Source organism: Cibotium barometz, chromosome 62 (assembly GCF_041138505.1).
Source record: "Cibotium barometz isolate CiBa-2024 chromosome 62, ASM4113850v1, whole genome shotgun sequence".
In the NCBI taxonomy this organism is placed as follows: Eukaryota; Viridiplantae; Streptophyta; class Polypodiopsida; order Cyatheales; family Cibotiaceae; genus Cibotium; species Cibotium barometz.
In genome coordinates, this window is record NC_141107.1 from 7,613,317 (window position 1) to 7,639,769 (window position 26,453).

At 45.9% G+C, this 26,453-nt stretch overlaps 1 protein-coding gene across 2 annotated transcripts; it reads right to left on the reverse strand.

The window, feature by feature from the left end:
* On the reverse strand, positions 1-26,453 carry LOC147604095 (vacuolar protein sorting-associated protein 32 homolog 1-like). 2 transcript variants are annotated; one of them, XM_086795147.1, is made up of 6 exons: positions 26,244-26,453; positions 22,005-22,104; positions 21,439-21,524; positions 21,234-21,325; positions 21,009-21,123; positions 1-625 (listed from the first exon to the last, which is right to left on the reverse strand). In XM_086795147.1, exons 1-6 carry the CDS (start codon positions 26,313-26,315, stop codon positions 428-430), a joined length of 663 nt encoding a protein of 220 aa, XP_086651273.1. In that variant the 5' UTR covers positions 26,316-26,453; the 3' UTR covers positions 1-427. The 2 variants fall into 2 exon arrangements, with proteins under 2 accessions (XP_086651273.1, XP_086651274.1); XM_086795148.1 differs by having other exon boundaries at positions 22,005-22,144; positions 26,244-26,382.

The window sequence follows — 26,453 nt, forward strand, 5'->3', positions numbered from 1 at the left end:
TTTCCACAAAAATGATTAACTTTACACAAAATTTAATGCTGTATGTGCAAGCACATGGATCTCCATTCAAGGTCCGATGGTGCCGCCCATGCATGACCAGGGGATATCAAATGTACTGGAACACTTTCCTGAAGTGGAACAGCACACCAGCGCCCCTAGGCACTACTAAAAAATCTTCAATAATGGCAATCATACAAGTATGTCCAGTATAACATAAAAGCAATCACAATACTTTGAAAGCCAAACCAAGAGTGATAATGAAAGCTGACTTGACACACCTAAAGAAGTACAGTACAGAATATTCAGTATAAAGAGCCAGACTTTAACCATAGTTGGCATTGTGTAGAAGCCCTTTGACTGCAGAAGTTGTAGCTTGTACACTATGGCCAACCATCTTGCGTACGATTACTGAAAGTGGCATCAGTTTTTACAAAGCCATCTCCGCCTGTAGTGCTGCAAGCTCTTCGTCTTCAGCATTGGATTGAGCTGGTATCCTTTGAGGTCGAGCAGGCTGCTTCGATGGGACTGAAGGTAGTTGAGGAGCAGGAGCACTAGTTGCTGGCTGAAGCAATTGCTCCTCCAACTCTGCTCCCTCTAGCTCTTCCAATTCAGCCGCCAGTTCATCCTGACATCACCACACACACACACACAAGTAAATTACCTTCTGAACAGAAATAAACAGCTAAAGACATCAGAACACAGATATGCATTGCAAATCTGCGCCGCCTCTCCCCGTCCTCCTCTGCGCTGCCCCTGCCTCCCTCCTCTTTTTTCTTCCGCCCGCCCTCTCCCTACCTTCCCTTCTGCACGCTGCCCCCCCTGGGCGTTTTTTTTCTTTCCGCTTCCTGCCCACCTTTCTTCCAGAGTGCAGCCTTCCTTCCTGCTGTGCCCCTGTTGTCTGTTTTCCGCCCTGCTGCCCCTGCTCCCATGCGCCCTTGCCTCCATTTTGTCCTGCCACCTCCTTCAAGTCCCTCTTGCAGCCCTTCCTCTCCGCCTTCTCCCGCGCCCGTGTCGGCTCCTTTTCCCTCCTGTGAGCCCCCCCATTGCCTTGCCTTGCTCCTCATGCCCCCACCTCACTTCCTCCCATTCAGTGCTGCTTCACAGGGTTTTTTGCATTCGGGCTGTTTTCTTTCAGCAGGTGTTGGCTTCCTTTGGTCTTCACCCCTTCAGGAGGACTCCATGGCAGCCGCTTTGGCACCCCCGAGTCCCGACCGAGGCTGCTGCCCATGCCTCTTCTCCAAAGCGGACCTCCTAAAGGAGATAGCACAGGCAGAAGCATAAAGTGTAAACATATGAGAGAGTGCAAAGGAGATTGAGAGAGTTGGACAAGATCACCTTTTATAACAGCATTAAAGCTTTACAATGGCAATGGCCAACAACTGGATGTTGAACTATGTGCAAGGGAAATGGATGAAGGAGTGAATAATAGGAAACTCCTTATATAGTGCATGAGTGAGCTGGCCGGCTGCCTCTAGGGCTGGCCGACTGCTCACAAGACAAATAAATAGGAGAAATACAATAAAATACCAGAGATAAATGGTAAAGCCCCAGAACACTGAGATGCTCAATTCTAACACCCCCTCTTCAGCTCAGTGTGCAAGAGTCGGAAGAAGATAAGTCGATGAAGATGCAACCATGAACCCTCCAGCATCGCGAATACTCGAATCACCTTGGAGAGAGCACCCGCCAACCTGTTTCCTCAAAACAAGATGCCACCACGAACAGCGAGGAACTTTGCTTGGCCACGAATTCCTACACTAGTGTGCAGTGAACTCCAAAAATAGATGATGAGCTGCTGGACACACCGTGCCCCGCCCATAATCCCTAACAATGGACGGAACACAACACGTCCCAAAAGCCTCGAACAATGAACTTGGAACAGATCCACTTCATAATCTTTGTTGTACCAAAGATAACCATGTCCTGCGCCAGATGTCTAATGCTTGGAACTCCGAATCACGGTCCCCATGCACCAGTAAGTGGAGCTGTAATCAGCCCCCTCTCCCGCCCACAAGCCTCTTCTGGCTGGAAGCACGTGGGGGGAAACTGTATGTGTACTAGAGAAGCACACCATCTAGGGTCTCTTGAGCCGGAAACGCCCTGGGAGCCCTAGAAGTGGTACTAGAATCTATATCACTATCCCGTGTCGTGTCTTTGCCTTTACTCTGAGATGAACCTTGCCCTTGGTCTTGTCCTTCTTCTTGGACAAACAATCCTTGGACAGATGTCCTCTTTTCCCACAAGAGAAAGAGCGACTCCAACCTTTCTTCTGAACTGAGGAAAGTGCCTGGTCAGAATTGTTGACTAACACCTTCAACTTACCCTGTGAGATGAGAACGGACTCCTCCAAAAGTAGGGAGCTAAGAACATCAAAATCCAACTGAGTGGATGTGACCTGGCACCGCAAAGATCGAGAAATCACATCATAGTCCGGAGGAAGCTTGGTGAGGATAAGAGCAGCCAGCTGACAAGAGGCCAAAGCAGCACCCATAGCCAGTAACTGGTCATGGCCTTCATGAGAAAAGACTGCATTGAATTGCCTTCAGGAAATAACAAGCCGTAGAGTTCCCCCTGCGAGGTAACTACCCTCATCGATGAATCTCGAGCCAAAATGATGTAAAGCTCAGTACAACAAAACCAGCCAAGAGAATACACCTGTATGTCCAATCTGGCAGCCCACAAGACCTCTTAGCACAGAGGATTCACACACAGATCTGTGTCCCACAAAAGCAACACTCTGTGCTTCCCTCTTATCAGCCAAGACCATTCAACAGGACAGCCTTGAGCACATATCTCATGTACATGGTTCCACAATTCAGCACAAACATACATCCACTGTCCAATCTCTGTTGCCACCCTTTCAATCTGCCATACCCCTCCTCTCACAAGGGGCCAGATAGCACAACTCTGCAGCAGACATAAGCCAATGGAAAGAAAGATAGATGGACAAGTTCAGAGCTTACCAAATCAGCTCGTGGTTCTGCACTCGTGAAGTCAATCGTACCAGTTTGTACTTGCCTTCTTGCAACCACCTGTCTGATGCACCAAATAAGCTCTGATGCAGCACTGCCTGCAACTGTCTATACAGTCTCTACGCCTGTAGCTGCTGCCACCTGTACCTGCTGGACAGTACAGTTCTTGACACTCTGCAGCCGTCCGTACAGGACCACAGCACCTGACTGAATCTGTCCCGTACAGAACTGTACGGACTGTGCTGTGCATGCCTGTCGCCTGCTGTACCTGACTGTACCAGCTGGTACAGTTCTGTACCTGCAACCAGCCGCCTGTCAGCAGCAGTCGTACAGCCGCCTGTACCTGCAACCAGCCGCCTGTCAGCAGTCCGTACAGCCGCCTGTACCTGCTGTACGGTTCCCTGATGGCTTCACCTGTACCAGCCAATAGCAAAGCAACGGCCGCCTGTACCTGCAGCAGCCGTACTGTACCCTGTACTTGCAGCAGTCCGTACACCTGTACTTGCTGTCGTACAGCTCTGTACGGCCTGTCTAAACAGCTTGTTCTTCTCACACACAGCAGCAAGCATATGCAGTCGACCAGCTTCTCTCCCACGCATGAGAACTTGCACGCTTTCCCAAAAAGCCAGAGAGAGAGAGAGATGAGAGAGGCGTGTAACTCCAAAAGTGGAGTGGCCTCTCTCCAAAATTGTCCTAGGGCCCCAACTTTAATATTTATTAAAGTTCCCTAGGGCCCACTTAGGCCTAGGGGCAACCCATGAATAAAACATTAAAATATTAATGTTCTTGTTCCCCCCTTCACACCTGGAGATGTCCACACATCATTCTCTCTGTCCGGGCACCCCAAATGTGAATCATTTAATATTTTTGCTCAGCAACCACCATGCCCGCACTTGTGCTATTCCATTTTCACAGGGTCATGACATACCCCCCTCTTGAAAAATGGCAAGCGTCCTCGATTGCATTCTGGTGATACAGCAAAATATCCAAAGTGAAATATACAGTATGGCAAGATCAGCGTCCCAATCTCTCTAAGCCATGCACATGTATCAACATTCACTGCAAACCAATGGCGTAGTAGTAGTCCAAGTAGTATACCACTGTGAACCATACCCAACCACAACATCCAATGTGACTAGTACACATATATCATAGAAGTCCCATAAAAAGATGTACTGTCAGCCATCAGTACCTTTGGGTGAGACAAAAAAAACCGCACCAAGCGACCTCTAGATGTCATCTGAGCCTGTCTGTATCAAGGGAATGGAGGTGCTACCCCCCTCTTGAGCATCAGGTAATGCTCCAGACCCATGCTCTGCTGAACCTGAATGAGCCATAACAAGAGTCGGCTCCAACTCAAAGGCATCGAGATAAAGCTGCAAAACCTGAGGTGAATGTTGGGGTAAAGGCGTTATGCCCACCCTTATAGTGTGTACAAGCCCATAAGTTATAGTACATAGTACACTTAGTACTTTTAATGTACTAAGTGCACTATGTGTACTAGTGCAATATACATGTGTGATAGGGGAGTCACACACTCATGCTTTTATGAGTTGACTTATCCCCACAACTCTCTCTCTCTCTCTCTCCCTTGCTTCTCTGTGTATGTCTCCCATGAATGAACTCTAACCCTAATTCAGGTTTCTCTCAATCAACTGGTATCAGAGCCCTTAGTGATCCCTCCCTTCCTCTTCTCCTTGATGATTTCTGTCCACAGTCTGCTGGTCGCCTGCTTCAATCAACTGTTATCATCCTGCGTTTTTTCTTCTGTGTGAGCTCCGCTGCCCCAAAGCCTACTGCTGCCAGTACAGATAAGCGCTTGGCTTGGCCGGGGGCGCCCCAAGCGCAGGCAGGTTGCTGGTGGTCACTGGGCCCGTCAACAGAGGCCAGCTAGTGGCCCTGCATGAAAGCGCATTAGCACTGAAGGTAGCGAGCGAAGGCACGCAGGCGAAGGCTAGTAGCAACCGTCGATCGTGGAGGCAGCAGCCGTAGGCTGGGCGTCGAAGGCTACTAAGCGTATGAACGTGTGCGCTAGGCGAGTGAAGCGCACAGCAGCTTGGCGAAGCGTGAACGAGCGCTGAGCGTAGATGCGCTAAGCGAAGCGAATACTAGGCGGCATCGCAACAACTGCACGCCCGTCGCCCAAGCTTTTCGCTCTCACCTACACGGCGCCATCGCCCAAGCTCTCACCTGCCAATGTGCGAACCGCCGCGGACAGCCCCCTTAGCGTGTCTGTGACATCTTGGTAATAACTGGGCACGGTGATAAACAGAGGAGCCTCCGATAATTGTTGGCGGTGGTCATGCAGCAAGCCTGGCCGTTCGTGCAGTCAGAAAAGACTTGATCAAGGCTCGAGCAGCTGCAGCTGTGTCTCCTACCTGGGATGGGCCAGTGCCTAGAGTCTTCCGTCGAGCGACTGACATAGAAACAAGGGCATCAACACTCTGCTGTCCCTACCTGCACAACTGCAAAAGCATCAGCATCAGCATCAAGCATCAGCACCAAATTCGCCTGCAAATCAGAGAAAATCAAAAAATTACAAGGTATTTGCCTCAATTTTTTTTTGGGATTTGCAATTGAGCAAGTACAATCAACAATTGAGCAGATATACAGGTGCCCAATTGCTCAATTTTGAGCAAAATTGGCAAAATTGGGTGACATTGGTCACAATCAGGATCAATTTGCAGGAAATTGGTCAAATCAGGATCAATTTGCAGGAAATTGGATGTCAAATTTGGGGCTTTTGATGTAATTGTGCAATTAAGCACTCATACATGCTGTATGATGTGAAAAATCGCACATTTGGGCAAAATTGTAGCAAATTGCAGCAAATCGCAGTGCAAATCAAGGGGCTTTTGTGCCGATTTGGTTGATTTGCATGCAGGCAATCGCATTTGATGCTGTGGATAATGTGCTGATGCCTTACAAGCACTCAATGTGCCTGTAAATCAAGGGGCTTTCATGTATTTGATGTATATGTGGCCAGGGGGAAGCATCGTGAACACTCTGGATGCCTTCATGTGCGCCAATGTACCATGCATGATCAGAAATTGATCTCAAATCAAGGGGCTTTTCAAGTTCGTATGCTTGTTGAGCTTGGTAAAGCAGCAGGCAAGCCATTTATGCCTTGAATCCTCAAAAATCAGCTTGCAGTCAAGGGGCTTTTGCCCAATTTCTGTTCGGGACTGTTGTATGCAGTGTTCGTGACTGTAAAAGTCTGATTTTCACTCATTTGGACAGCCACGAGAGCATTTATTGCTATTGTACCTGCTGGTACAGATTTGGCACAGCTTTGTGCATGTTTTGGCATGGCTGTACACTGTTTTGAGTGATCAAAAGGTTCAAATTCAGCTGCTGAAATTGCCGGTACAGGTTTGGTACATCATTGGTGAGCGCTTAGTACTGCTGTACAGTACTTTGGAAGGGCAAAAGAGCACATTCAAGGTGCTGTCCAAAATCTGCAGCAACCAGATTTTGGTGTTTTCATCACAAAAAGTGGGAGAAAAGTTGCATTCTTGCTTCCGCAGTGGGAGATAAAGCTTGGGAGAACATTTGTGAGCACTTTGTGTGCTTTGGGTGCAGTGTTTGCACATCTTGGGTGCAGTGTTTGCACATTTGCAGGGAGTCAGGCATTGACAGGTTGCATTTTGCTATGGCAACCACAGGTGAGAGCTCTTCATTGCTTCACATCAAGAAGCTTGAAGGCTCGCATAACTATGATATTTGGCAAACCCAGTGCTACAATGTGTTGCTCCAGAAAAAGCAGCACAAGCCTATCAAAGAAAGGGGTGTGATGCCCGCTTCTCTTACAGCTGAAGAGTGGGAAGATATGGATGAGCTGGCAAGATCTACTATCATGTTGTCTGTGTCAGACTCATTACTTTTCAGCATTCGTGAAGAGAAGACAGCTTGGGGAATGTGGCAGAGTGCAGGACTTGTATGCCCAACAAAGTGCCTCAAGCAAAGTGTATTGGTTGAAGAAACTCATAGGTCTTCAGATGAAGGAAGGGGCTTCTATGACAGCCCATCTCAATGAGTTTAATGGTATTGTCAGCCAGGTCATCAATCAAAAGTTGGCGATGGACGATGAGTTCAAAGCCACTTTTTTGTTATGCACTTTGCCAGAGAGTTGGGACACATTCAGGACAGCCACTAGCAATTCGAATGCTATGCTGTCATATGCATATGTTGAGGGTGCTCTTCTTCAAGAAGAGATGAACAGGAAAAACAACTCTGTTGGAAAGTCCAATGCAATGAATGCACGTGGGAGATCCCAGCAAAGGGGGAAAAGCCAAGAAAGGGGAAGGAGCAAGTCTCGCTCCAAAAAGGATTTGGAATGCCATTATTGTGGCAAGAAGGGACACATTAAAAAGCAATGCTACAAATGGAAAAATGATCAAAAGGAAAAGGGAAAAGGCAAAGACAAAGAGAAGGATGAAGCCAAAGATGTAAAGCCAAAGGGCAAAAGTGGAGTCAAGATCGAAGAAATCAATGTGTCACATGCAGGTGGCAGTGAGGATGAGGTCCTCTTTACTTCTTCACTTGATGCCCATTCACTTCTTACAGGTGGTCATGGTATGCACTCATGGATCATTGATTCAGGTGCCTCCTTTCATGTCACAGGTTGCAGAGACTTGTTTGTCAGGTACACTGCTGGCAATGAAGGAGTGGTTTATTTGGGTGATAACCATGCATGCAAGATACTTGGCAGAGGTGATGTGAGACTTGTGTTTTCAGATGGCTCACAGCTTATGCTCCATGATGTCAGGCATGTGCCTGAGATCAAGAAGAATCTGCTTTCTACTGGACAGCTTGATGATGCTGATTATGTTACCACATTTGGTAGTGGAAAGTGGAAGATTAGTAAGGGCTCACTGGTTGTTGCCAGAGGCTCTAAAGTGGACACTCTTTATTTTATGCATGCAGGTGTTTGTCACCATGCTAATGTAAATGCAACCGAGCTGCCGGAAATTTCTATGTGGCATAGCCGGTTGGAACACATGAGTGTCAAGGGAATGGAGCAATTGTCTCGTTTGGGTTACTTGCCTTCTCTAAAGTTTTCAAGTTTTCAGTTTTGTGAGCATTGTATATATGGTAGGCAACTACAGTGCCCCCACAAGAAAGCTCTTGGACAGAAAGATGCTCAGTTAGAGCTTGTGCATACAGATGTATGTGAGATGCCTCAGCTTTCTTTGGGAGGGGCAAAATATTTTGTGTCTTTTATAGATGATGCCACACGCAAGGTGTGGGTTTATCCTCTTCGTTTGAAGAGTGATACATTCTCAGTGTTTCAGAAGTTTGTTGCTCTTGTTGAGAATCAAACTGGCAAAACACTGAAGGCTTTGCGTTCCGACAATGGTGGAGAGTATACGTCCAAACAGTTTCAGGACTTTTGTGATGCTAAAGGCATCAAGAGGGAGCTCTCTACTCCTTATGATCCTCCACAAAACGGGACAGCAGAGAGGATGAACAGGACCATACAGGAGAAGGTCCGTTCTATGTTGTCACATGCTGCATTACCTCATGGTTTTTGGGCTGAAGCTGTTATGACAGCCGTTCACCTTATAAACAGGTCACCTAACACGAGGCTTGGTGGGAAAGTGCCAGAAGAAGTATGGACAGGGAAGCCTCCGTCATACAAGCACTTGAGAGTGTTTGGTTGCGTTGCGTACGTGCACATACGCAGGGAAATGCGCACCAAACTTGATCCTAAGTCTCACAAATGCATATTCCTAGGATATGGTGACAGAGGTGAAATGGGGTATAGACTTTGGGATCCCATGAATAGAAAGATCATACGCAGCAATGATGTCATTTTTGATGAAACATGCATGTATAAGGAGCCTGCAAGGCAACAGGAGCCTGGCAGAGTCAACTTTGATGATGATGAACATCATGGACAACAACAAAGGGCTGTAAATCAGCCATTACAGCAGGAAAACCAGCCCTTAAATGGTGCTGAAAATGGTCCAAATGGACAGCCAGATATGGCAGAAGATATCCCTATGGATATACCACAGTTAGAGGAGATACCGGGCATGATTTTTCAGCCTTATGGCATGGAACAGGAGCCACCAATGGGTGATATGCAGGCTGGACAGCAACTTGCAAATGATGGTCATTGGGTACGGAGGTCCACTAGACCCTCCAGAGTCCCTGACAGGTTTGTTCCAGGGGTTGACTACTTGATGCTCACTGACTGTGGGGAGCCCTCATGTTATAAGGAGGCTTTACAGAGGGCAGACAAGGCTCTATGGGAGCGTGCCATGAAGTCAGAGATGGATTCTCTGCATAAAAATGGAACATGGAAGTTGGTGCCTTTGCCTACTGGCAAGAAGGTTTTGCCATGCAAGTGGGTATACAGGCTCAAAGTTGCATCAGATGCTAAGCCAAGATACAAAGCCAGGTTAGTGGCTAAGGGCTTCAAGCAGGAATATGGTGTGGACTTTGATGAGATCTTCTCTCCAGTGGTCAAAATGACCACACTTAGAGCTGTGTTGGCTTTGGTTGCACATGATGATCTGGACTTGATTCAGATGGATGTGAAGACTGCTTTTCTTCACGGTGATCTCCATGAGGAGATATATATGCAGCAGCCAGAGGGTTATGCAGTAAGTGGAAAGGAGAAGCTTGTATGCAAGCTGAAAAAGAGTCTTTATGGGCTCAAACAGGCACCAAGAGAATGGTATCATAAATTTGATACATTCATGAAATCTCAGAAATTCAGGAGAAGTGACATAGATCACTGCTTGTACACCAAGAAAGCTTTGGATGGCAGTCTCTTGATTCTCATTTTGTATGTTGATGATATGTTGATTGCCGGGAAATCTCGTAAAGAGATGGATGCCTTGAAGCAGAGGCTGCATCAAACCTTTGATATGAAGGATTTGGGTGATGCAAATCACATCTTGGGTATGCGGATACTTCGGGACAGAAATCAGCATGTGTTGTATTTGTCTCAGAAGGAATACATTGGCAAAGTCTTGCAGAGGTTCAATATGGACGGGGGGAAGAAAGCTAGTACTCCTTTGCCTCCATATGTGAAACTCAGTGCTATGGACAGCCCACAGTCAGATAGAGACAGGGCTGATATGGCCAAGATTCCGTATGCTTCAGCTTGTGGCAGTCTCATGTATGCCATGGTTGCTACTAGGCCGGACATTGCATTTGCAGTGGGAGTGGTTTCTAGATACATGGCCAACCCTGGCAAGAAGCATTGGGAAGCAGTGAAAGGTGTCATGAGATACCTGAAGGGCACACAGGATTTGTGCATTTGCTTTGGCAAACAGGATGCATTAGTGCATGGTTACACGGATTCGGATTATGCCGGTCATCCAGATAACCGGAAGTCTACTACCGGTTATGTCTTTACATTCACAGGAGGTGCTGTGTCATGGATATCCAGGATGCAGAAGTGCACAGCCTTATCTACTACAGAGGCCGAGTATATTGCAGCCACAGAGGCTTGCAAGGAGGCATTATGGCTATCTCGGTTAGTGGTTGATTTGGGCTATACAGGGGATATTCCATTGTTGCATTGTGATAGTCAGAGTGCCATCCAGTTGGCAAAGAACCCTGTCTTTCATGCAAAGACGAAGCATGTGGATGTGAAGTATCACTTCATCAGAGAAGTGATAGAGAACAAGCAAATTCAGCTTGTTAAGATTCATACGGATGACAACCCGGCTGATCTGTTGACGAAGAGTTTGCCTCCGGAGCGGTTTGCTCATTGCAGACACTTGATGGGCATTGGATGAGGCCATTTTCAGCCTTGATATGGCCTTGTATATTATCATGTACATGCTTTTTTTTTTCTTTTCCTTTACTTAAGGGCACTTTGCCTTTAAGTGGGAGGTTGTTGGGGTAAAGGCGTTATGCCCACCCTTATAGTGTGTACAAGCCCATAAGTTATAGTACATAGTACACTTAGTACTTTTAATGTACTAAGTGCACTATGTGTACTAGTGCAATATACATGTGTGATAGGGGAGTCACACACTCATGCTTTTATGAGTTGACTTATCCCCACAACTCTCTCTCTCTCTCTCTCCCTTGCTTCTCTGTGTATGTCTCCCATGAATGAACTCTAAACCCTAATTCAGGTTTCTCCCCATCAGTGAATCTGTTAAGTCACCTGCCTCCATCCACTTCGCATCCATCGGTGAATAGTTCTTGAACTTCACAAGATAGCGACGGGAAACTTTACCTCGTACCTTTCTTTCCTTATGTGCCAGTATCTGCTCTGGAATAAGAACCTCATCAAGTTCCTCAACTTCCGGTGAGCCTCATCTGATACATCCTCAAGCACATCCCCACGGAAAGGTCTAAGGAGACTCACGTGAAAAGCATTGTGAATCCTCCAGTGATCTGGTAGCTTCAAACGATAGGCCACCTCACCAATCTTTTCCAATATCTGAAAAGGCCCATAATAACGCATGCTCAACTTAGGGAATAAGCGCTCTTTACCCTTCATCTTCTTGAGTCTAGCCTTTTCAAATCGCAAAAGAACCCAATCACCCAATGCAAACTCTAATGCACGTCTGTGACGGTCTACTGCTTTCTTTTGCTTTTGCTAAGTTTTCGGAAGTGCCAACTTAACTCTCCGATAAGCTTCACCATACTCTCCACATAATGATCAGCCTCAAAGATCTTATCCTTTGTGTGCAAAATGGGTGGTACCTTCTTCCCTCCTTCCACAATCTCAAAAGGCGCCTTGCCCGTCGAGGTATGCACAGTGTTGTTATATGCAAACTCCACCAAAGGAAGATACTTTTCCCATTGTTGCTTGTGCTCTGACACATAACATTTGAGAAGATCTAGCACTGTAGAGTTAGCTTCTTTCGATTGACCATCTGTTTGTGGATGAAATGAAGATGAAAACTTGAGAGTTGTATCCATGTTGTCAAACAACCCTCTCCAGAACAAACTCGTCATCCATGGATCACGGTCACTAATGATAGACGTAGGCAAGCCATGATACTTGAAGATGTTCGCCATGAACAACTTCACCATATGATCAACTTTGATCATCTTACGCACGGGAATGAAATGAGCCTGCTTACTGAACCTGCATATGATAGTCCAAATGCCATCATTACCCGTTTGTGTCCGTGGAAGATCAAATATAAAATCCATGGCAATGCTCTCCCAAGGTCTATCTGGAATAGGTAAAGGCTGTAATAACCCTGGTGTCTTTTGACGGTCAAACTTTACCTTCTGACATACGATGCATTGCCTAACAAAAGCATCAACATCTCTTCTCAAGGTTGGCCAATAAAAGAAAGTTTCCACTACTTTTACCGTTGCATCAATTCCTCTATGTCCTGCATACGGTGGAGCATGACTTTCAATCATAACCTTGAGTCGCAACGGCCTGGTAACACACAGTCTGCCATGCATCAATAAAAACCCATCTCTGAGAGTATAGTGCTCATGCCGCTGACCTTCAGACATCTGATCATACAACCTTTCAAAGTCCTCATCATGTGCATACTGCTCTTTCATTTCATCAAGCTCATGATGATAAGCAAGTGAAACTGCTGAGACCTGTGGCTTGCGTGACAAAGCATCTGCCACAACATACTTTTTACCTTCCACAGACACAATCTGGAAGTGAAACATAGACAAAAAGTTTGCCCATCGCATATGCTTCTCTGAAAGCTTAGTTTGCGTGAGGAAATAACGCAAGGTTTGATGATTTGTCTGCACAGTGAAATCAGCCCCAAGCAAATAATGTTTCCATGTTGAAAGAGCATGAATTACAGCCAACATCTCTTTCTCATAAACCTGTAAATGCTTCTCGGCATCTTGCAATATTCTACTCTCATAGGCTATCACATGTCCTTCCTGCATGAGAACTGCCCCAATGTTGTTTCCACATGCATCACACTGGACAACAAAAGCCTTTCGGAGGTCCGGTAATACCAATACTGGATCCGAAGTAAGCTTTTCTTTAAGCTTTTTGAAGGCTGTAATTTCCCAATCAGTCCATCTAAACGGAGTTGCCTTCTTTGTTAAGGCATGAAGAGGCGAAGCAATTTCAGCAAAATACCGTATGTACCGCCTCTAATAGGAACACAATCCCAAAAAGCTGCGTACATCATGCACGGTCCTCAAATCTGGCCAATTAAGAATTGCTTCCACTGAATGGGAGAGTTAATTAGGGTTAGGTTTATTCATGTGGGAGACACACACAGAGAAGAAGGGAGAGAGAGAGAGTTGTGGGAATAAGTCAACTCATCAAGATGAGTGTGTGACTCCCCTATCACACATGTATATTGCACTAGTACACATAGTGCACTTAGTACATTAAAAGTACTAAGTGTACTATGTACTATAACTTATGGGCTTGTACACATTATAAGGGTGGGCATAATGCCTTTACCCCAACAACCTTCCACTTAAAGGCAAAGTGCCCTTAAATGAAGGAAAAGAAAAAATCAGCATGTACGTGATAATATACAAGGCCATATCAAGGCTGAAACTGGCCTCATCCAATGCCCATCAAGTGTCTGCAATGAGCAAACCGCTCTGGAGGCAAACTCTTTGTCAACAGATCAGCCGGGTTGTCATCCGTATGAATCTTAACAAGCTGAATTTGCTTGTTCTCTATCACCTCTCTGATGAAGTGATATTTCACATCCACATGCTTCGTCTTTGCATGAAAGACAGGGTTCTTTGCCAACTGGATGGCACTCTGACTGTCACAATGCAACAATGGAACATCCCCTGTATAACCCAAATCAACCACTAACCGAGATAGCCATAATGCCTCCTTGCAAGCCTCTGTGGTTGCAATATACTCGGCCTCTGTAGTAGATAAGACGGTGCACTTCTGCATCCTGGATATCCATGACACAGCACCTCCTGTGAATGTAAACACATAACCGGTAGTAGACTTCCGGTTATCTGGGATGACCGGCATAATCCGAATCCGTGTAACCATGCACTAATGCATCCTATTTGCCAAAACAAATGCACATATCCTGTGTGCCCTTCAGGTATCTCATGACACCTTTCACTGCTTCCCAATGCTTCTTGCCAGGGTTGGCCATGTATCTAGAAACCACTCCCACTGCAAATGCAATGTCCGGCCTAGTAGCAACCATGGCATACATGAGACTGCCACAAGCTGAAGCATACGGAATCTTGGCCATATCAGCCCTACCACTATCTGACTGTGGACTGTCCATAGCACTGAGTTTCACATATGGAGGCAAAGGAGTACTAGTCTTCTTCCCCCCGTCCATATTGAACGTCTGCAAAACTTTGCTTGAGGCACTTTGCTGGGCATACAAGTCCTGCAATCTTTGCCACATTCCCCAAGCTATCTTCTCTTCACGAATGCTGAAAAGTAAAGAGTCTGACATAGACAACATGATGGGAGAGTTAATTAGGGTTAGGTTTATTCATGTGGGAGACACACACACAGAGAAGAAGGGAGAGAGAGAGTTAAATTAGGGTTAGGTTTATTCATGTGGAAGACTTGCTCTGCTAACAGTTGAATGGGAGAGTTAATTAGGGTTAGGTTTATTCATGTGGGAGACATACACACAGAGAAGAAGGGAGAGAGAGAGAGAGTTGTGGGGATAAGTCAACTCATCAAGATGAGTGTGTGACTCCCCTATCACACATGTATATTGCACTAGTACACATAGTGCACTTAGTACATTAAAAGTACTAAGTGTACTATGTACTGTAACTTATGGGCTTGTACACACTATAAGGGTGGGCATAATGCCTTTACCCCAACATCCACCTTCGCTGGATCCATACGGACTCCATGCTTAGACACAATATGCCCCAAGAAATGTATCTCTTGCAAGAAGAACTCACTCTTCTTGCCATTAATAACCAGCCTATGGTTTCTGAGTTCTGCAAACACAATGGTCAAATGCCTTCTATGCTCTTCCTCAGTTTGTGAATGCACAATCATATCATCAAAGAATGTGCCCACAAACGCTCTATGAGGTTGGAAAATCATGTCCCTCATTCTATTAAATGTGGCAGGTGCATTTGTCAAACCAAAGGGCATAACCAAGAACTCATACAACCCAAACGTGGTTTGAAATGATGTCTTATGCACATCCTCGGGTCTAATACGTATCTGATGATACCCGCTTTTCAAGTCAATCCAACTAAAGACTGTGGAGCCTTGTAAGCGGTCCAAAATGTCATCGATCCTCGGAATGGGGAATCGATTCTTGATGGTATTCTTGTTCAGCGCCCTGTAATCAATACACATGCGCCAAGAACCATCCTTCTTTTGCACTAAGAGTACAGGTGAGCAAAAAGGTGATGAGCTAGGCTGTATCAACCCTTTATTCAAAAGCTCCTGTACCTGACTCATAATTTCTTCTTGTTGGGCTGCACTAATACGGTACGGCGGTCTATTTGGTGGAGTACTACCGGGAATTAGATCAATGGCATGATCTTCTGGTCTCTCCGGAGGAAGTTTCCCTGGCAATGACTCGGAAAAACAATCTTGGAACCCACATAAGAAATCAGTCCTGTCCTTATCTAACATAGACAAATTAGACTTAGACTCATCATCTTTTGCATCCTTTATATAAATCAAGTACGCGGAAAGATGCTTTTTCATTACTGGTGAAATTGCCGAAGCTGATACAATAGGAACAGATTCCCCTTTAAGTTTTACATCCAAAACATGTTCTTTCCCTCTATGAGTCAAGGCAATCTTCCTATTGTAAGTATCCACCACCGCATGTACTCTGTGGCACCATGGCATACCCAACAAAACATCACATCCATCAAGTGGCATGATGAAAAACTCTTCACTGTCCACATAACCCTGCAAACGAAGCTTGAGCTTCCCAATGATAGGAGTGACGGGTTCAACATACCCTGGACAAGCCATGTTAGCCTCATATAACGGCCCCATAAAGTTGGCTCTAGCACCTGTGTCAAAGAATATCAAGGCATTTTGATCTCTCACTTTACCCCATGCCCTGCACAACTCTGTCTCTTCACCACTTGGCTGTTCCCCAAGAAGATCAGGAACTAACCCTGCAGAAGGTTTTGGTTTCTTTGACTTGGGCTCTCCTTTATTGTCAGAGTCCTTTTGGGACTTTCTCTTGGGACAATTAAAAGACATGTGTCCCTCTTCTGTACAATAAAAACATTTTCGAGCATCTCTCAAAGCCTGTCTCTCCTCAGGAGTTCTCTTGGGCATTGGCAACTTCTTATACCGCGTCTCTGTAGACCCTTTTGCATCACGCGAAGCATGCCCAAACTTTTCAGCTTTCTTACTCGAGTTCTTACTGCCTTTAAACCCAGATGAGACTCTAGTGAGTAACGCATTAGCTGTCATAGCATTCTTAATCATCTGTGACATGTTTGTTACTCGAGTCTTAATGCAATAATCACGCACTTCCTTGGGCAACCCACAACAATATTTCTCTACCTGCTCAGACAAAGGCACTGCACGGTAAGAAGTAACTGGGTTCCCAAAACTTCTTATTGTAATCTTCCAGATTTTCACATTTTGATGCATCCAACTTGTGCCATGCAATCATTACATCCACCTCAAAAGTAGATGTGAGCAATACGGAAGAGAACACCTATTTAAATTGTACCCAAGTAGATGGTGCTATGCCCTGCAGAAGAAGAGTAGACCACCACTGCAATGCATTGCCTTTGAGAAAAGTCGCAGCTTTCTCACCTTTGAGGACTCCGTGTAATTACCACCAGAGAAAGCAGCATCAAACTGCTGTAAAAAGGTAAGTGCTTTTAATTTATCTTTGGCTCCACTGAATGTATCAAATTTCACAGCAACTCCCCCTTCCTTATAGTCCTTCACCTTACCCATAGGCGTTAGATTATCGTAAGGAAGTGGCTTCGCAAGATTGCTGCCCCCAACATTCATGCCCATCATAGGGTCAACATTACCAACTCCCACACCTGGCATGCCATACATTCCAACCATGTTTCCAAACATACCATTATGCATACCTGGCTGCATACCACCATACATATTTGCTTGCATTCCAGGTTGCATGCCCCCAAACATGTTTCCTTGCATACCGGACTGCATACCACCATACATATTCCCCTGCATACCAGGCTGAAAATTTGCTCCAAAAGTCCCTGGCATACCCATGCCTCCCTTAGGATAACCCCCAATCATGGATTGGAACACTGAGCCACCACCAAAATAACCTGGATGCATAGACTGCTGAGGAATAGGTGGCTGTCCAAAGAAGGAACTCTGAGAGTTAGCACCAAAAGCATGCTGCATGTTCGGAAACTGGCCAAAAGATGGATCCTGTGGGAAAGCACCACTATGACCCTGAGGAAGGTTCTTAGAACGCACCTTCGTCTTCTTCTTTTCAGGCTCTGTATGGGATCTCATAAATTCAGCAAACTTCTCACTTTGTGTGAGCTGCATAAACACATCCATAACACCAGCCAAACGATTTTTAAACTGAGCATCATCTTCCTCTTTATTAGGCATATCTTCTGGCTGTGTTACATTCTCATATTGCTCATCATCTACAGCCTGTTCCCCTGCAAGAATATCCTCACATTCATTTCTCTCAGGAGAGGTCTCTTGCTCTTCCTCTTCATGATAAAAATATTCGTCTTCTTTGAATTTTTCAGCAATGACTTTCCTCGAGGCAACCACGAGCTCACCCCCTTAACAAAGTTGATGATGGGTCCCGGGGACGGAACCTTGGAATCGGCCTCTAGTAGAAACCAAAGTGCGGTAGACTAGCAGTCACCCTTCCACTTGTAGTCCAGATATAAAAACAAATTTGATTGGAGCTAGAGTGCCCCGAATCTGAAATAAAACCGACACCTGTTGGCCCCAAAGCTTGGCGCCCCTTTCAGTATTTCTTTATTCAAATTCAAAATGATGTAAAGCTGAGTACAACAAGACCAAACAGGAGAATACACCTGTATGTCCAATCTGGCAGCCCACAAGACCTCTTAGCACAGAGGATTCACACACAAATCTGTGTCCCACAAAAGCAACAGCCAAGACCATTCAGCAGGACAACCTTGAGCACACATCTGGCATATCTCATGTACATGGTTCCACAATTCAGCACAAACATCCACTGTCCAATCTCTGTTTCCACCCTTTCAATCTGCCATACCCCTCCTCTCACAAGGGGCCAGATAGCACAACTATGCAGCAGACATAAGCCAATGGAAAGAAAGATAGATGGACAAGTTCAGAGCTTACCAAATCAGCTCGTGGTTCTGCACTTGTGAAGTCAAACGTACCAATTTGTACTTGCCTTCTTGCAACCACCTGTCTGATGCACCAAATAAGCTCTGATACAACACTGCCTGCAACTGTCTATACAGTCTCTACGCCTGCAGAGTTGCTGCCACCTGTACTTGCTGGACAGTACAGTTCTTGACACTCTGCACCAGTCCGTACAGGACCATAGCACCTGACTGAATCTGTCCGTACAGAACTGTACAGACTGTGCTGCGCACGCCCCAGTCTGCATGTTCGCCTGCTGTACCCGACTGTACCAGCTGGTACAGTTCTATACCTGCAACCAGCCGCCTGTTAGCAGACGTACAACCGCCTGTACCTGCTGTATGGTTCCTTGGTGGCTTCACCTGTACCAACCAACAGCAAAGCAGCAGCCGCCTATACCTGCAACAACCGTACTGTACCCTGTACTTGCAGCAGTCCGTACACCTGTACTTGCTGTCGTACAGCTCTGTACGGCCTGTCTAAACAGCTTGTTCTTCTCACACACAACAGCAAGCATATGCAGTCGACCAGCTTCTCTCCCACGCATGAGAACTTGCACGCTTTCCCAAAAAGCTATAGAGAGAGAGATGAGAGAGGCGTGTAACTCCAAAAGTGGAGTGGCCTCTCTCCAAAATTGTCCTAGGGCCCCAACTTTAATATTTATTAAAGTTCCCTAGGGGCCACTTAGGCCTAGGGGCAACCCATGAATAAAACATTAAAATATTAATGTTCTTGTTCCCCCCATCACACCTGGAGATGTCCACACATCATTCTCTCTGTCCGGACACCCCAAATGTGAATCATTTAATATTTTTGCTCAGCAACCACCATGCCCACACTTGTGCTGTTCCATTTTCACAGGGTCATGACAGAGGCCGGGGCCATACTTTCAAACTTGGCACCATACCCTCCTGTACTTTTTTAGTACTTGAAACAAATCATGGCACCATACCCTCCTTTAATTTTCATACTTTCAAACCAGGGACCTCATGCTTTTCCTTTCCTGTGGAGTCCAAACCTCATTTCCAAAGAGAGAGAGGGAGGGACTCGGGAGAGCCTAGGTAGTAGGCCCTAGAGACTCAGAGAGCTTGAGAGAGAGATGGGGCCCAAGCGACGAGAGAGAGAGAGAGAGCCCAGGTAGTAGATATAGAGAGCTTGAGAGAGGGGGGGAGAGCCTAGGTAGTAGGCCCTAGAGAGCTTGAGAGAGAGAGAGATGGGGTCCAGCCTCCCTCAAAGCCTCGAACCATTCCCCATCATCCTCTCTCTAGAGGACCTCTGGCAACAGGATAGTCAGCAGGGCCTCCGCATACCCAAGAGCTCAATACAGGACCCGGAGATTTGCAAGAGGATTGAGGAGCTATGGGAGAGCTGGCCTTCCATGAGGGCACAGCAGCGGTGACTCTGCATACAGGGCTCAGTGAGATCAACACCATTCTCTTGGAGGCAGCTCAGACCAGACTAGCAAAGTTTAGAAAGCAGGAGAGCTTCCCTTCAGCACCTGCAGGAGCTCACCTCAGACAGCCCTTGGATTGAAGTTCAGATGGCCACAGCCCGCATTGAGACCCGCTCCAGAGAAGAGGAGAGTGGAGTACAGATTCCATGCCCGTGCATCTTTCTGGACTCAGGCTGGAGACAGAGGCACAAGGGACCTCACAACCCGAGAGATGGCATCCGGAGGCTTAGAGGATCGGACAGCAACATTGTTTCCAAACCGCCCCAAGTTCAAGCCATAGCCACTGCCTTAGGCTTCCTATCAGATCTCGGGAGGAGCTCCTTGATTCAGAGTTTGTAGATGACACAGCGGCCTACCTCTCCAAAGATGTGGAGAATCTCTAGAGAATTGCGGATGTAGTTGAGATTGCCGGGCCTCACGAGCACAGAACAACTGGCACAAGTTGTGTGGATTTTGGGTTAGCTCATTCCCTACCCAGGCTTGGCGTCCAGTTGAGTCTTCCAGTGTATTCCAAGGGGTACCCCAGTGTGTTAGTGCATTATCTTGGCTGCCACATCGTGATTGACATCACCTTAGAGCAGCAGCTCACCCCCCTCCTCCTGAGCATTTGGAAGAAGCTTCTATACTGGAGCACGACCAGGCCCTCGCTCGCTGGTCAAATAGTGGTAACGAACCAGGTCCTTGTCACTACCATGTGGTACATCACCTCTTGCTGGGCCTTTTCCAAGGCATGTATTGGTCAGGTACAGCGGTTGATCCGCAACTTCCTTTAGGCAGGCACAAATGGCAAGCCGGCACCGGCCAAGGGGGCTTGGAGAGTCACCATTCAGCCTCGCTATAGAGGCAGCCTTGGGCATTATTAATCCTTCTATGCAGAGCAGAGCCCTTCCGGGCAAATTGATCATCAAAGGCCTCCTCCCAGGTGGTGAGCCCTGGAAGGACTTTCACATGGCTCGTATCGCTGCCTGCACTCCAGTTCTTGGCAGTCCCTAGTCCCCCGAGCCCGAGATAGATCTTCATAGAGATGAGGACACGCTCCCTGAGCCCAGCCTTCGAGGACCGATTTGCGGCCAGCCTCTTCCAAGCCTAGGACCACATTCGTTCTACTCCAGTCTGAGTCTCGAGACAAAGAGAAACTTCATCAACCACTGGTCTGGAACCCGGCCACATGCTAGCCTCCCGTCTGGCTCACCTTTAGGCGGCTCACACCATGGGACCAGGTACGGAGCCTAGCTAGGATCCAAAGAAGAGACAGACTCACCCTCGACATTGACTCTTCCATACCTCCAGAGTAGCTCGCCCTGGTCGGGAAAAAAACACAGTTATGCATTACGTTGTAAACAATTACCTCATCAAAATCTGCAGCTGCACCAATAGGTGTAGCCAAAGCCTCCTGAATTTGCTTCATATTCTCTGTCTGCTCATTTATTTCATCCATAGTCTTGTCCACGTCATCAATATTCCTGGATGATTTTGCAAGCATCAGCTTTTAGACTTTATTGTGCATGACCCAACACTTCAAAAAACAAAATGTAAGGGCACATATGGCAAAACACCCGCCAAGAGCACCCACGTAGATTTGTGCATAGCTTTCATAGCTTGTGCTCCAGTTCTCAGAGCATCAACAGTTTCAGTTGTGGCTTTTGCACCTTCTAACAAAATCATCTGCAAAAGAATACCCGTAGTCAGGAGAAAATTTGCCTTAGTACAGCCCCCAAAGTTTGCTGCATCTATCTAAACAGAACATAGCCAAACCAGGTGAGAGGTGTTGAAGCAACCTGATCATGTATACGCAATTGGAAATTTCCGAGCTGCTCAACTTGCACCTCGTAGAGTTTTTTCCTCTTCAGACATTGGATAGCAGCTGCAATATAAATAATGTGAAAAATACTTAAAATGCCAGTACTAGGCTATGTACTGGAAATATAGAATGGGACTAGTATAACGCTGCACACAATTCACGTATGTGCATGACATCTTAGGGTGGGTTCATGGCCAACTCCTCCCAGACACCTCACACTTCTTAAGGTCGCGCAGGTGGGAGCTTATAAATTTTGTTCTCTGCCTCGTGATTCACAAACACGCTGCCCAGAAGCTATTTCTCTGCTGTGTCCTGCCTTGTGACGCAAGACACAAATGAGGGGATGTCTCCTGTGAGCTAGCATATCAGATCAGCTGCTTCTGCCTCATGTCTGAACTGGGTGCTTCCCACCCTGGTTGACCGGAAGGCAGAGATTTGACTAGTTGTGTGTCAGCCACCCCGCTATGAACCCAGCCTTACATCTAAAAGAATGCACTAGACCATCTCTTTATCACAAGAATGTGAAGTTGACTTCTTATATACCTCTTTTATTCCTTGCTTTTGTAAAAGCTTTTGCTTTCTCGACTTCCAAGGCGATTTTCTTCTGTAGCACCATCTCTTTTTTCTCCAACATCTCCAGAGTCTGGGAGGAGACTTGTCAGTCCAGCCATAAGGTGAATACTCTTGCACACAACCAAAAACATAGTTCTAGAAGCCACTTAAAATAGAGGGAGGGATCATTATGAAATTGTAAAACAAACAAGGCCAGTCACGTCAAGCCAGGCATAGCAGAACGCACAGCAAAAACAGTAAAAATGTATGCAAAAAATAAAGCTGATTGAGATGAACAAACGCAACGCACAGACTATCATCTTAGCACAGTATCCTTAACAAGAACAAGACACATACACAAGGTCAGTCATCCATCTTCAACCAGACTCACTTACAATTAGATCAGGCCCTTAAACTAGTTCACTTCAAACCTTTTAAAGCTTTTGGCAATGCATAGACATTATCCTAAAAACTCACCCAGTACTACGATCCACTCTTCAATCAGAGCAAAACATTACAAGCTTGTATCTCAAACAAAATCTAAACTATACGCAACGAGCTAGAAGAAGAATGGAGGATAGAATAATCAAGGTAGCTTTCTTCAAGGATTACTTTCCCCGAGCGTAACCACAAACTTAAGTGCTCTCAAGAGAAAGAATTTATTAACATCTACAAAAGAGTCATAGGGTCTATGAGACGAAAAAGATGTTACATACAATCCATTAGTAAACTTAGTTAGGACAACACCAAAAGAAAAACAGGGCCTACGTACTACTCAAGCCTCGTGTATGCACTGGAGTAGGCCAAAAAACCTCAGTGTTCGCACTCATATGTCATCCTCCTCGTAGATAGAGTACAAGGCTGCAATATCCACTACATGTGGTGGTGACTCTCTATGATGCCAAAGAATTTGCCAGATCCTGGGGCTTGCAGGTGGAATGTATGGATCTCTAAGGACAAGGGTGTCCTATTGCACGTGCAAAAACCCTGCTTACTTGATCCTCAGCCCTAAGCCTGATAAAGAACAATAATGAAAACTTCAATGATGATTAGCCTAGCGGCCCTAGCCTTATATAGGCCGCAAACCAGCCCATCAAATGGCCGACCTGCTGTTGGCCAGCTTTTAGGACGAATCCAAATATAGATATTTTGGCCAACATCACCTATAAGCTCACACAATGCTGGATGTCCTCTAGGCATATCCTCAGCCCTGCTAGTGCCCTAAACCTATGTTTATATGCTGCCCAATCAGGGATTAACCTTTGTTTAGCCATGTCCACGGCTATGCACGTGACATTCCCTCCTGCTAAAATTGATAACGAGTTGGAAACTTGTCATCCTTCCTCCTTGGACTACTGACTTTGACTTTGATTGCCTGAACACCTTGCCACTTCTAAAATTCCACTCCAAGTCTAGTTGAAGAACTATGCATCTATTCCACTTTCTCCCCATGCCTGCAATCCCTTTCCCTTAAAACAACTATGGTCTCCTGCCGAGAATGATCATGCATATTGCTTGGTGTCCTCCTTTGAGTACACACTCCCAGAGATTTAGCTTTGCTTGCTGCAGACCACCTCATAATGCTACCTTTGCTGCATTCTCTTATGGATTCTAGTATGCACCTTCCTGGAATAGCTTAGAGGGCTGAGCCTAAATGCTCTAATACCAATGATGCATGCGCGGAAGCCTTGCTCACTTGATCCTCAGCCCTAAGCCTCATAAAGAACAATGATGCAAACTTCAATGATGATTAGATAGAGAGAGAGGAGAGAGATGAGTTGTGCGTTCGTTGTATTATATGGTACAAAAGGATGATTATGTCTATAGAACTTCTGAGGCCTTTAGCCTAACCAAAAGGTTGACTTTAGACCGTCTACTAACTGCCTATGTCCTGATCCCAAAGGGAGATGACTAAAACAATGCTTTGGCCTAGCCTTTTATAGCCCATCAAATAGCCAACCTATAAGACCTAGTCCTTGCCTTTATGGATGTCCTCTGGGCATATCCTCAGCCTGCTAGTGCTCTAAACCTATGTTTATCTGCTGCCCAATCAGGGATTAGCCTTTGGTAGCCATGTCCACAGTTGTGCACGTGACTCGTCTGACTTAAAATTGGTGTGAGAGCTAAATGAAGAGTCGAATAGACTGCTCTCAATGGAGTTAAGTGTGCTAATGATGCTTATGAGAGTCTACACACTAACAAAAAGATCAAGCTCACAAAGATACACTAATATCACACAAATTCCACAAAGGATATCACTCATATTATATTCACTAAGAGCCCACAAAGGTTACACATAATATAAGTAAAAGGAGTGAGTATTTATAGGAGAGCAAAAGGTACTCGTGTGCGCTCTGTCAAAAGTGCGCAGCGGAAAGCGTGAGAGACATAGGCACAGAGAGAAAGAAAACGAATCTGCGTAATGATGAAGAAGCAATGATACAAACAGCCCTCACTTAAGGAGGATCCTGGAGGGTTCTGACTAAGCGATGCACGGGCTCGCGGTGCCTAGGACACCCATGTGTATGTCGTGGAAGATTGTATGATGGACAAATGATTATTGTAAATTGTTACTGGATCTCGTTGCTGACCAGCTGGTCTCAAGGGAGAGTCCAGAGTGATACTGTTTTTTTTTAGAAACAAGGAACTGGATGGAAATTTTAAGTTATGACATCTGTAATCAATAACTGTTTGTCAATGGATTGTTTTATAAGTTAAAGTTTTTAAAGAAGAGTGTGTGCGTATCTGTATTCGAAAGCAAAAGTTAAGAAAGGCATTCAATTATGGGTAGGTGAGTAATTGTCTGGTTCTACCGATTCTCCCGGTTGGGTGGTGGCTAACCCATGGGTCGGACATTCGAGGGCGAGGCCCCGAGTGAGGAACCCTACCCCGCACAAGAGGAAGCTACTTCTGCAGATTAACAGCCCAAGAGTGTCGGAAAGCAGTAAACAGACACTGGACAACAGCAGCCAAGCGACGGACAGTAGAGGATGGGCACCGGACAGGTCTGGACAGGCCGAATGCATCAGGGTGGCAAGTTGGCAATAGGTCACACATGTTGGCAGTAGGTCAGGCAGCCAACTAACCAGACGACCAGCAGATGGGGGAGCTGATTACCCTATAAATAAGCCCCTTTCCTGCCCTATTCAGTCATCAATCAATCTGCCTCCTCCTCAGCAGTCAAGCAGTTCACCAGGTTCAGTTCAGCAGGACCTCACAAGCATGCATTAAAAGGTAGGTTAGCCAGCATTTGAAGAAGCAGTTCACCAGTTTCAGTTCAGCAGGACCTCACAAGCATGCATTAGAAGGTAGGTAGCATCTGCATTTCATCAACTTGGGCATTTCCGTGCAATTGGTCACCTTTTCTCAGGTTTCCAATTTTAGCAGTGAACAATCTTTGGTACTTAGGAGCACACAATAATATAGAGATTAGTAATGGGTAACTGGATGTGCTTGCATTTGCATGTTTTACGGTCTTCCATCGTCATTTTCCCTCTGTTAAATGCTTGCATCTAGCCAGTAACCTTACAGCTCTAAATGCTTATAAACATACAAAGAAGCTTGCTAGATCTGCTGAACTGCTCTCTAAGCTGAAAGAGTGAGGCTGTGGAATCACTCTCCTAACAAAAATCTGCCGCCATAGGAAGCCCTGGACAATTTGCATTGATAGCTCCATTTTGAAGGTAGGCCACCCGGCTTTGGCACTGCTCTAACCTTTCCTCTAAATGGTGTGCTTCTTTCTATTATGAAGCATCTCTGCAGCAAGACCTTCCAGCTCTTTATTCCTGTAAATGGTATGAAGCATCTCTGCAGCAAGACCCTCCAGTTCTCTAGTCCTTTGCTTCATAGAAAACTATACATTAGTAGCTCTTCTGTCCTAGTGCTTCCTACGCTGTACCCATCTGATATGCCTAAACACTTGAGAAGGTCAAGCCCTGCTATTCTCACAAATACAGACCGCTTGACTACGAGAATAGCACCAACATCTCAACTTGCAGAAAGTTTGTACCCAATCTCCTATAAATCCCACCTATGATCTGTGGGCATGTGTCTCTTCCATAGATGCACCAGATTGTATCAAGTGGTCACTATTTTTCTGCAAACCCTAACCACACAATTGATTTTTGATGATTGCACCCTATCTAAACTAGATATATAAAAACTGCTGATTTCTGTATATCCTAACCCTAAAACCACACAAAGAGGCACAGGAACTGAGATAGTGCTTACCTCACTGAGCTTTTCGAGGGTAGCGAGAGTCGTCGGCTCCTGTTTAGGTTTCCCAAACAGCCGGTTGAACATCTTGAAGAAGCCTCAGAAGAAAATATTCTGTTTTAGTGGAGTTTCAGAGGTCTGATCTGCCCTTGATACACAACACACACACACACACGCGCGCGAAGTAAATAGTGCAAAAGTGGAATACGTGCAATAACAATAGAC

Excerpts from the sequence above, each read along its gene's own strand:
- LOC147604095 (XM_086795147.1), bottom strand. The coding sequence starts at position 26,315 with ATGTTCAACCGGCTGTTTGGGAAACCTAAACAGGAGCCGACGACTCTC. Across the intron at positions 21,326-21,438 it reads AATTGCGTATACATGATCAG|ATGATTTTGTTAGAAGGTGC; the intron begins GTTGCTTCAACA and ends ATTCTTTTGCAG. Across the intron at positions 21,124-21,233 it reads AAAGCTATGCACAAATCTAC|GAATATTGATGACGTGGACA; the intron begins GTGGGTGCTCTT and ends AAAATCATCCAG.